General features: G+C 46.6%; 1 protein-coding gene across 2 annotated transcripts in view; it reads left to right on the forward strand.

The window, feature by feature from the left end:
- Positions 1-59: 59 nt before the first annotated feature.
- Positions 60-12,284, forward strand: part of LOC129868693 (calcium-binding protein 8-like) — a 90,424-nt gene continuing 78,199 nt past the window's right edge. For both annotated transcript variants that reach the window (XM_055942871.1, XM_055942872.1), the window contains exons 1-2: positions 60-695; positions 11,298-11,422. In XM_055942871.1, the coding sequence (XP_055798846.1) occupies positions 511-695; positions 11,298-11,422 (310 nt within the window). In that variant the 5' untranslated portion in view covers positions 60-510. The remainder of the gene's footprint in view (positions 696-11,297; positions 11,423-12,284) is intronic.

Here is a 12,284-nt window from a genome sequence, read left to right on the forward strand (position 1 = left end):
CCTCCAAGCCTAATAAGGAGTGTGAGTATGTGAGTGTGAGTGTGATAATGTGAGAGAGCATGTGTGTGTGTGCGCGTGCGCCTGTGAGAGTGTGACAGAACGATTGTCACGGATAGAGCGAGTCCGTTATTTTACTGTCACACTCCGGTCCCCTGGGGCTTCTTGGTGGGATGGTGCACAGCACGGTAGCGAAGCAAAGCGGGAGGAAGTTATTCGGACGCCTGCTTTCTCCCTCGGACGGTCGGTGTGTTTGGTTGCTTGGACAGTACTCTATTAATGTAGTGTAGGACAAACACACAGCTCTGTCTCTCTCTGTCACTGACTGTCCTTAGAGTATCAGGACCCTCTGCGCGTGTCTTTGGAGACCACACTGTCAGAAGACCAAGAACACTCACACCTGCCCCTTCTTGAAGCCTGCTTTGTGTAACTGACGGAGACGGAAACGGACCTTTTCCACACGGACCTTTTCCCACACGGTCGCATGCCCACCCGGTGGTACACATCAGGCTGATGATGATAGGACCAGAGAGATTTGGGCTCGTGGAGTTACCGCTGCGCCCAGTGAACGTCGAAGGTTCACCTCTCCTGGAGTTGGCGGGAGAGGAGCCGTGCGCAACGGGTGACCACCACGAGATTGAGAGCCTAGTGACAGCGTCGGTTGAGGTGCCTGTGACTGTTGAATGCAGTACGTGGGGGTAAGAGACATTAACAAGCTGACGATACTGACGGGTGGTGTGTGAAGGTAGACGACTGTACCAGTCCTGTCACTGCAATGTGGTCTCAGAGCATTTCGTATTATACTGTAAATAAATCCGAGAAACACCATTTAGTATGATACAGTATGTTACCTTTCATATGGTATGTATTAAGCCTCCTGTTGTGTTCCGGTCGAATTGGACCGATTTACAAGTTTTCTCTCTGAAAAATGTAGTTAAATTAATCTGATTGTCATAAGGTTCCATGACTTTGTCCACACAGGGCATCTGAACACACAAAATACATTGATGATTTTCATTACATTTTGGGTGTTTTATTTAACTTTTGTACACCTGTTGTGATCCCGGTGACCGGTCATTAGAAATTAATGGGTGAGACTACAATTAGTGTATAAAATTGAGTTCAGGCACATGCCCATTCATCAGATGGACACACTTCCTGTCCCCAACCCCCTCATGCATGTGTGTTTGAGCACACACACACACACACATCTCACTCCCCTTCCTCTTCAAAGGAGGAGACACTCTAGACCCAAACTGTTACAAACCTATATCAATCCTGCCCTGCCTTTCTAAAGACTCCGAAAGCCAAGTGAACAAACAGATCACCGACCATTTCGAATCCCACCATACCTTCTCTGCTGTGCAATCCGGTTTCTGAGCTGGTCACGGGTGCACCTCGGCCACGCTCAAGGTCCTAAATGGTATCATAACCGCCATCGATAAAAGACAGTACTGTGCAGCCGTCTTCATCGACCTGGCGAAGGCTTTCGACTCTGTCAATCACCATATTCTTATCGGCAGACTCAACAGCCTTGGTTTCTCAAATGACTGCCTCGCCTGGTTCACTAACTACTTCTCAGATAGAGTTCAGTGTGTCAAATCGGAGGGCCTGTTGTCCTGACCTCTGGCAGTCTCTATGGGGGTGCAATGGGGTTCAATTTTCAGGCCGACTGTTTTCTCTGTATATATCAATGATGTCGCTTTTGCTGTTGGTGATTCTTTGATCCACCTCTACGCAGACAACACCATTCTGTATACATCTGTCCTTTCTTTGGACACTGTTAACAAACGTCCAGAACTAGCTTCAACGCCATACAAACTCCGTCTGTGGCCTCCAACTGCTCTTAAATGCTAATAAAACTAAATGCATGCTCTTCAACCGATCGCTGCCCGCACCCGCCCGCCCGACTAGCATCACTAGTCTGGACTGTTCTGACTTCGAATATGTGGACAACTACAAATACCTAGGTGTCTGGCTAGACTGTAAACTCTCCTTCCAGACTCACATTAAGCATCTGCAATCCAAAATTAAATAGAGAATTGGCTTCCTACGCAACAAAGCATCCTTCACTCATGCTGCCAAACATACCCTTGTCAAACTGAATATCCTACCGATCCTTGACTTCGGTGATGTCATTTACAAAATATCCTCCAACACTCTACTCAGAAAATTGGATGCAGTCTATCACAGTGCCATCCGTTTTGTCACCAAAGCCCCATATACTACCCACCACTACGATCTGTATGCTCTCGTTGGCTGGTCCTCACTATGTATTCGTCTCCAAACCCACTGGTTCCAGGTCATCTACAAATCTCTGCTAGGTAAAGCCCCGCCTTATCTCAGCTCACTGGTCACCATAGCAGCACCCACCCGTAGCACGCGCTCCAGCAGGGATATTTCACTGGTCAATCCCAAAGCCAATTCCTCCTTTGGCTGCCTTCCCTTCCAGTTCTCTGCTGCCAATGACTGGAACGAATTGCAAAAATCCCTGAAGTTGGAGACATATCTCCCTCACTAACTTTAAGCGTCAGCTGTCACAGCAGCTTACCAATCGCTGCAGCTGTACACAGCCCATCAGTAAATAGCCCATCCAACCAACTACCTACCTCATCCCCATATTTGTTGTTTTTTTTTTAATGCTCTTTTGCACACCAGGATTTCTACTTGCACATCCTCATCTGCACATACAGTATATCACTCCAGAATAAATTGCTAAATTGTATTTACTTTGCCACTACGGCCTATTTATTGCCTTACCGCCTTACCTTGTGTTATTGACGGTACGGGAACCACACCTGTTGGTATTCTCACAAACAATCGCAACATTGTTTCAATAATATATAGAACTTTTCTCGCAGCTCTGGTGTATAAATCTTTTTTGAGGCCTTGCTCGCAATTCATTTTGTGGCAGCACAATGACCAAACGATATACTGTATGTGAGGCTCTTGATCATGTCTTTGATCATGACACTGGCGAGGAGGAGTGAGGGCAGGAAACTGACAGTGAAGTAGTTTGTGATAAATAGGACAATATGTTTAATCTGGGTATTTGTTATAGTCAAAATAATCCATACATTATAGTTTTTACTCAAAAACGACTTGTATGAACTCAGGTCAATGAGGCCTACAGGCCACAAATAGCAAATAGAAGTTCAAAACGTGTAATGTTCACAAGAACATAAGTTGATAAAAAGATCTAACACAACATTAGGTGATAATATATGTATTATTATGGATTTATATCCAGCTATAATGGGGCGGTCATTTTGGACCGGGAACACAGAATGAATTAACATGAAACAAACACAACAGGAGGGTTAATTTGTGGATATCCATCATCCATTTTATAGTATATTTAGGAAATTGGATTTCGTACAGCATTTTAGGAATTTTCTAAATGTACAATATGTTAGGAATTTTCAAAACATATATGGTTCCAATTTGTTGTGGCTAATGTTAGGTAGCTAATCCTAATGTTAGCTACAGTGAGCTCCAAAAGTATTGGGACAGTGACACATGACACATGATTACGGAATATTCTGAATGAATTGTGAATAATGATGAGTGAGAAAGTTAGAGGCACAAATATCATAGCCCCAAAAAATGCTAACCTCCCCTGTTATTGTAATGGTAAGAGGTTAGCATGTCTTGGGGGTATGATATTTGTGCGTCTGTTTCCCACTCATCATTAGTCATGATTCATTCAGGATTATCCGTAATCATGGTAGCATCCACATTAATGTAGAAGTGTTTGGAAACATATTCTATTCTTATTTACAACAAAAGTGATTCCCAAAATGACACTACATTATTTACCATTAATTTATATTGGGCACAAAATATCTGAAACAAATAAAAAAAAGTATTCAGTACTGTTGTGTCTGAGGAGAACACAAATGTTGTGTCTAAAGCCCAGAGAGCTATATGGCTCTGGTTGAGCCTTACAGAGTCCATGTCCACCGGCTGATTTGTGTTGGGTCATAATAACATAGCCTACAGTAGGCTACAGTACATGGTATTTTGTAACTTTGCTGAAAAAACGGGTAAAGGAAATCTAAGGTTATTTGTCAGCCCATATGTAGCCCTCTCTGTCCAGGTGTCCTGTTCAGGTAGAAGGATCAGGGAAATATTGCAATACTGTTGTCACGACTTCCGCCGAAGTCGGTTCCTCTCCTTGTTCGGGCGGTGTTCGGCGGTCGACGTCACCGGTCTTCTAGCCATCGCCGATCCATTTCTCATTTTCCATTTGTTTTGTCTTGTTTTCCCACTCACCTGGTTTACATTCCCTCATTACGTGTTGTGTACTTAACCCTCTGTTCCCCCCATGTCTGTGTGTGGCATTGTTTGTTGTAAGTGCTTGTGCACATGTTTGACTGGTGCGCAACGGGTTTTTGTGCCCATATTTTGTAATTCTTATGCAGTTGGTTTTACTATTAAACTGCTCCGGCTATTACCTAGTTCTGCTCTCCTGCATCTGACTTCCCTGCCACCAGTTACGCACCCCTTACAACTGTATATTTGTAAGTATTTTTCCAGTGATAAAATGAGCAGTGAGACAGACAGCGGGAACACCAGTGGGGTTGGGATTTGATCCCAGGCAGGTAGGGGACTGCATGTGCCGAGGGTGGCCAACGTCAGGCACAGGAAAATACTTAGGTATGATCACATTTAGAGGAAATGTTTGGATGTGGATTATAGTCAAATTATGTTAGATGTCCAGCAAGAGATTTGACCAACCTGCAGGTTGCGTGTCTGGTTATATGACAGTGTGTAGGTGTACCATTCAAAGCTATTTGTGTGTATGTGATAGATATTATGCTGACCCTGACCTCTCCCCCACCACTAATGCACCTTTGTCCACGGGGAAAGTGTCACGTCCTGGCCTTAGTATTCTTTGTTTTCTTAATTATTTTAGTTAGGTCAGGGTGTGACATGGGGAATGTATGTGTTTTTTGTAGTGTCTAGGGTGGTTGTAAGGTTTAGGGGGTTTATTAGAGTAGTTGGGTTTATGTTTAGTATAGAAGTCTAGCTGTGTCTATGGTTGAGTGTAGGTATCTAGGAAAGTCTATGGTTGCCTGAATTGGGTCTCAATTAGAGACAGCTGGTTATTGTTGTCTCTGATTGGGAGCCATTTTTAAGGCAACCATAGGCTTTAGCTGTTTGTGGGGAATTGTCTATGTCGAAGTGTTTTGTGTCAGCACTTATGTATGTATAGCTTCACGGTCGTCTGTTTTGTTGGTTTGTTTTGTTTTTTCCTTCTTTAAATGAAAAGAAGATGTACTTTCCACGTGCTGCGCCTTGGTCCTTTCTCAGTCCCTTTGACGATCGCGACAGAATTCCCCACCAATGCGGGATCAAGCAGCGTGAAAAGCGGCAACAGGAGCAGCGCAAGGAGGAATGGAAATGGGAGCGTAATATGGACTACACTACGTGGGAGGAGATCGACAGGTGGGCGATCGACCCAGGGCGAGTGCCGGAGCCAGCCTGGGATTCTCTGGCGCAGTGTGAGGAGGGATACCGGCGAATGGAGGCAGCACGACGACGCGGTAGGAAGCCTGTGCGTCAGCCCAAAAAAATTCTTGGGGGGGAGGCTTAGAGGTAGTGGGCCGAGGGCAGGTAGGAGACCTGCGCCCACTTCACAGGCTAACCGTGGAGAGCGGGAGTACGGGCGAACACCGTGTTACACAGTAGAGCGCACGGTGTCTCCTGTACGTGTTCATAGCCCGGTGCGGGTTATTCCACCTCCCCGCACTGGTAGGGCTAGATTGGGCATTGAGCCAGGTGCCATGATGCCGGCTCAACGCGCCTGGTCTCCAGTGCGTCTCCTCGGGCCGGCATACATGGCACCAGCCTTACACATGGTGTCCCCGGTTCGCCTACATAGCCCGGTGCGGGTTATTCCACCTCCCTGCACTGGTCGGGCGACGGGGAGCATTCAACCAGGTAAGGTTGGGCAGGCTCGGTGTTCAAGGGAACCAGTACGCCTGCACGGTCCGGTATTTCCGGCACCACCTCCCCGCCCCAGTCCAGTTCCACCAGTGCCTACACCACGTAACAGGCTTCCAGTGTGTCTCCAGAGCCCTGTTCCTCCTCCACGCACTCGTCCTATGGTGCGTGTCTCCAGCCCGGTACCACCAATTCCGGCACCACGCACTAAGCCTCCTGTGCGTCTCCAGAGTCCTGTGCATCCTGTTGCTGCTCCCTGCACTAGCCCTGAGATGCGTGTCCCCAGTCCGGTACCACCAGTTCCGGCACCATGCACTAGGCCTAATGTGCGTCCCCAGGGTCCAGTATGCCCTGTTCCTTCTCCCCGCACTAGCCTGAAGGTGCGTGTCCTTAGCCCGGTGCCTCCAGTTCCGGCACCACGCATCAGGCCTACAGTGCGCCTCATCCGGCCAGAGCCATCCGTCTGCCCAGCGCCATCTGAGCCATCCGTCTCCCCAGCGCCATCTGAGCCATCCGTCTCCCCAGCGCCATCTGAGCCATCCGTCTCCCCAGCGCCGTCTGAGCCATCCGTCTCCCCAGCGCCGTCTGAGCCATCCGTCTCCCCAGCGCCGTCTGAGCCATCCGTCTCCCCCGAGCCATTAGAGCCGCCCGTCTGTCCCGAGCCGTCAGAGCCGTTAGTCAGTCAGGAGCCGCTAGAGCCATTCGTCAGTCAGGATCTGCCAGAGCCGCCAACCAGACAGGATCTGCCAGAGCCGCCAACCAGACAGGATCTGCCAGAGCCGCCAACCAGACAGGATCTGCCAGAGCCGCCAACCAGACAGGATCTGCCAGAGCCGCCAACCAGACAGGATCTGCCAGAGCCGCCAACCAGACAGGATCTGCCAGAGCCGTCAGCCAGCCATGAGCAGCCAGATCCGTCAGCCAGCCATGAGCAGCCAGATCCGTCAGCCAGCCATGAGCAGCCAGATCCGTCAGCCAACCATGAGCAGCCAGATCCGTCAGCCAGCCATGAGCAGCCAGATCCGTCAGCCAGCCATGAGCCGTACAGCCAGGATCCGCCAGAGCCGTCCAGCCAGGATCCGCCAGAGCCGTCATTCAGCCAGGATCCGTTCCTCAGTCCGGAGCTGCCGTCCCTCAGTCCGGAGCTGCCCCTTATCCTGGTGCTGCCCCTTATCCTGGTGCTGCCCCTTATCCTGGTGCTGCCCCTTATCCTGGTGCTGCCCCTTATCCTGGTGCTGCCCCTTATCCTGGTGCTGCCCCTTATCCTGGTGCTGCCCCTTAGTCCGGTGCTGCCCCTTAGTCCGGTGCTGCCCCTTAGTCCGGTGCTGCCCCTTAGTCCGGTGCTGCCCCTTAGTCCGGTGGGGTTAAGTTGGCGGGTGGTCATTTGGAGGAGGCTACGGAGGCGGGTAGTGACTGTGGTGGGGTGGGGACCACGACCAGTGCCGGAGCCGCCGCCGTGGACGGACGCCCATCCAGACCCTACCCTAGACAATGTGCTGGTGCGCCCGGAGTTCGCACCTTAAGGGGGGGGTTATGTCACGCCCTGGCCTTAGTATTCTTTGTTTTCTTAATTATTTTAGTTAGGTCAGGGTGTGACATGGGGAATGTATGTGTTTTTTGTAGTGTCTAGGGTGGTTGTAAGGTTTAGGGGGTTTATTAGAGTAGTTGGGTTTATGTTTAGTATAGAAGTCTAGCTGTGTCTATGGTTGAGTGTAGGTATCTAGGAAAGTCTATGGTTGCCTGAATTGGGTCTCAATTAGAGACAGCTGGTTATTGTTGTCTCTGATTGGGAGCCATATTTAAGGCAACCATAGGCTTTAGATGTTTGTGGGGAATTGTCTATGTCGAAGTGTTTTGTGTCAGCACTTATGTTTGTATAGCTTCACGGTCGTCTGTTTTGTTGGTTTGTTTTGTTTTTTCCTTTAAATAAAAAGATGTACTTTCCACGCGCTGCACCTTGGTCCTCTCTCAGTCCCTTTGACTATCGTGACAGAAAGACTGAGGTGTGAGCAACACATCTCTCTCTCCCTCTATCCTTTTTTCTCTATTTCCCCTCACTTCTCTCTGCTCCTCCCCCTCTTCGCTCTCTTCTATCTGTGTGGCTGCTCTGCCCCCCTCTCTTCTCTCTTATCCACTCTTTCAGTCACTTTAACTATACCGACATGTACATATTACCTCAATTAGCCCGACTAACCGGTGCCCCCGCACATTGACTCTGTACCGGTACCACCTGTATATAGCCTCGCTACTGTTATTTTCACTGTAATTTTACAGTTTTTTTTATTTATTTCTGTACTTATCTATTGTTTACCTAATACCTATTTTTTTACTTCAAAATTGCACTGTTGAACCTCTCGCTCTCCCACATACACACTCACCCTGACTGTCATTATTTGCCCCATATTTGTCTCTAAGCAGAGATGAGAGTCAGAGAGAAAGAGGGACATACTGTATATATGTATACTTTATAAAGAGAGACAGAGAAAGAGAGACGGATACAGAGAGGTTGTAGGGGGTCAGGGGGTTGTAGTTCTGTGTCTAGGGTTGTAGTCACAGTGTCTGTCTGTATGGCTCCTTAGCGGAATGTGGGACATCTAGGGCAGGTCCAACCTGCAGCCCTCACATATTCATATTACATTTTTTACACCTGTATAAAAGCCCATTAGATATTAATTTTGATCTACAAGGACATTTTATTGGTCTGCCAGTATTTTCATTCAGATATTCCAGTTAACTCTTTGATGTGTCCTTTCATTTGCCTACCAATTATATCGGATTATTCACCATGGCAACCACTTATTTATCCGTTCGGGTTGGCTTTCGTGGAGATCAGACTGTTTTCATTTGAAGGGATATTTGTGCGTTTATGACCAAATGTAAGTCAGAACAAATACTTATTTAACTTTTATAATATTCCTGTTGCTATTATATGTAAATACAATACATTTGTATGTAGAGGGGTAACTTTCTTCACCAGTTCTCTTATCGTTTTGTACAATTATGTGATTAGCCTACCTGTTGGTGTAACTAATGTTAATTCTCTTGAGAGGAATTATGGTGTGTTTGTCACACCCTGGCCTCTGTTATATTGATTTTCTTTATTAGTTTAGTTAGGTCAGGGTGTGACATGGGGGATGTTTGTGTGTTTTGTCTAGTTTAGGGTGTGTGTATTGTTTAGGGGGTTTTGTAGAATGTGTGGGGTTGTGTTCAGTGTAGGTGTTTAGGAAAGTCTATGGTTGCCTGATTTGGTTCTCAATCAGAGACAGCTGTTTATTGTTGTCTCTGATTGGGAGCCATATTTAAGGCAGCCATAGGCTTTAGGTGTTTGTGGGTAATTGTCTATGTTGTACGTTTGTAGCTTGTGTGTGCACTTACGTTTATAGCTTCACGATCGTTTGTTTTTGTTTCGTTTTGTTATAGTGTTCGTTGCGTGTTTTTCCCTTCTCGAAATAAAGAATGTATTTTGCACACGCTGCGCCTTGGTCCTCTCTCTCACCCATAGACGATCGTGACAGTGTTATTTTTCTTTTATTGTCAATTGTGTGTGGAGATTACTAACATTACTGTTCAATGTGATATTGTCTATTGGATTTACATTATAGTAATTTTCTATTTCTTTTACCCTGCTTCCCTCTGTACACAGACCACATATACACTCTGTTTCATCATTAAACTCCTAGACTGGGCTTCTGTCTCTTTGACCAGAGTGCAGTCCGGTATCTGTTTACTCCCAGCGGCCTATCCTCACATTAGAGAGCACCAGACTCCGTCCTCTATTTAGGTCATTAGAGCATAAATGTACCTGTCGCACTTCTCTTACCCTCTATGCTGCATCTAGCACTCATCTCCTCTTCTGTCCTTTCATCCTCTGCTTTTCGTACAGGGCAATCATATTACACAGAGGAGTCTAAAATGTTTATGTTCATTACATGGAAAGGGAGAATATATTTTGATTTGTTTCAGACATGATTCCGTATGTGTTATTTCATAGTTGATGTCTTCACTATTCTACAATGTAGAAAATTGTATAAATGAAACCCCTGGAATGAGTAGGTGTGTTCAAACTTTTGACTGGTACTGTAAATATAGTAGATCGAGCCTGTAGAAGCTGATGGGATTCTCTTATTAATAGAAGCCATCAGGCTGTTCTCACGCAATTGCATAGGTTGTAGAAATGTTGTGCATTGGGTGTGTAAACTCTGACCCTGCTCTCTCTCCCAGCCGTAGACAGCCATATATCTCTCTCTGTGCAACAGGCCTGTCTACAGAAAGCTGTAGGGATCATTTCCCTCAACTCTCATTTGCTTTGTCTGGGCTGTAGCCTACATATATATGTCTTTGGCCTGTAGATGCAGTATAACTGGGCAATTCCAAGGTAACAGAGTGACAGTAAATGTCAAACAAAAACCAATGATTGCAAAGTTAAACAAACCATACAACTCTCTCTTTGCATCTGCACTGTTCTTCAAGTAAATGTGTTTTTGTACATTTTTCATGTGACATTTTTAAAAGTAGTCCTTGTCCATAAAGTTGTGTGGTTTTGTTTAACGTTGCAATCCAATGTTTTTGTTCGACATTCGTTTTAAAGTTTGAAAAAAAACTTCGTCTCAGCATCATCATTCAACTCTCATAGCGCCACTCATGGAAACACTGTCTTTTATCTCTTACAGCGCCTTCTCTACCTCTTAGAGCTCTTTGTTGACTCTGGTGCTCTGTCTCTCTCTCTACACTGTAGATATTGTTCTTTCTCCAGTCAGGGAGGAGAAGGGAGGGGGAAGTGGTAATGACAAGGTTTGAGGAGGTGATGGGGAGCGAGGTCGAAGGCAAAGAGGGACAGGACTTTAGTCAGGTATTTATCTCTCTGGGCCAGGTGCCGGGTAGACGTTGGAACGAGCAGGAGATGAGTGGAGGTAAGGAGAAAACAATTTGATGGGTGCTTATATTTGTCCTATTTCACACATGTACAAGTGTGTATGAACACACGTGTGAATTGGAAATGTGTTTATTTGCATATCCGACTCTCCCTGAAACACCATCAGAGAGTGAGGTCACAGCCAAGGTCTGCCTTCATCAACAGCAACCCTGGAGCAATTAGGGTTAAGTTCCTTGCTCAAGGGCACATGAACAGATTTTTCACCTTGTCAATTGGGGGATTCGTACTAACGAACTTTCAGTTACTGGCCCAACTCTCTAACTGCTAGTCTACCTCTCGCCCTTAAGGGAGAGGGAGGGAGAAGGGGAGGAGTAGAGGCAAAGAGAGGTAGAGAAAGATGGATGGGTTCACTCTCCTTCACACACCTATATGGGTACACAGACCCACATCATTCAAACTGTATGCGTGTGTTCTGCAGAGAGAAGACGCCGTTCCACCACGTCAGGTCTACACTGCTCTACACTGGAAGTCTCCTGAGCCGGACTCTGTCTGAGGGGAGCGAAGCATTCCAAATCACCAGTATATCCTCTGAGGAGCTAGGAGGTCAGTTTGTGTGTGTGTGTGTGTGTGTGTGTGTGTGTGTGTGTGTGTGTGTGTGTGTGTGTGTGTGTGTGTGTGTGTGCAACAGTGTTGGTATAAAGCTTAGGTATAAAGTGGTCTGTCCTCCAAATGTCTTAATTCTTCGCCACGATGTAAACAGCTATTTATCGGTTCAATAAAGAAGAAACATCGACTTGCGAAGCTACACTGGCTCAATAAGAAAGTGTTTGATTGGCTGTAGCAGACAGATACTGTCACGTTGCATAAGGATGGGAGACTGTTGGAGGATACGTAATAGTAAAAAAAACTCTACCCAAAACAAAAGAGTGAGGTGTAAACCTCTAAAATAATTCATGGGACGAGACCCGTAATAACAAGTGCACAAAAATACACGTAGCACACTGATCGACAAAGACAGTCCGGGGTTGGTGGTGATGATCCAGTTGTGACACCTAGAAGGCCGGTGACATAGACCTCTGGAGCTGGTGAACGGAATGAGCAGCAGTACCGGGGGGATCCGTGACAGATACAACCTTTTCCTGCACTGAGCAATCGGATTGGTCGAAGCATGTCCTGTGGACGGTCAAGGGCTAAGTGTTTAGAAACTAATTTGTGTAATTCTGACCTCTTAGTGTTGGGTTATCACTACGTCCTGTCAATCACACATGGGAACCTTTGATGTGGAGAACAAAGAGATCCCATTGCGTGTTGGAGATTAATGGATGTTGATAATCCACCCATCAAGGGATACAGAAGGCTATTTTTCCATCGCCTGCCTGTGAAGGGTAGTACAGTGGTTCCCAAACTGGGGGTTGCGGCCCCATGTGGGTCCAGCTGATTTGAAAATGGGGTCGCGGGACAATTT

The sequence above is a fragment of the Salvelinus fontinalis genome, chromosome 13 (assembly GCF_029448725.1).
Source record: "Salvelinus fontinalis isolate EN_2023a chromosome 13, ASM2944872v1, whole genome shotgun sequence".
NCBI lineage: Eukaryota > Metazoa > Chordata > Actinopteri > Salmoniformes > Salmonidae > Salvelinus > Salvelinus fontinalis.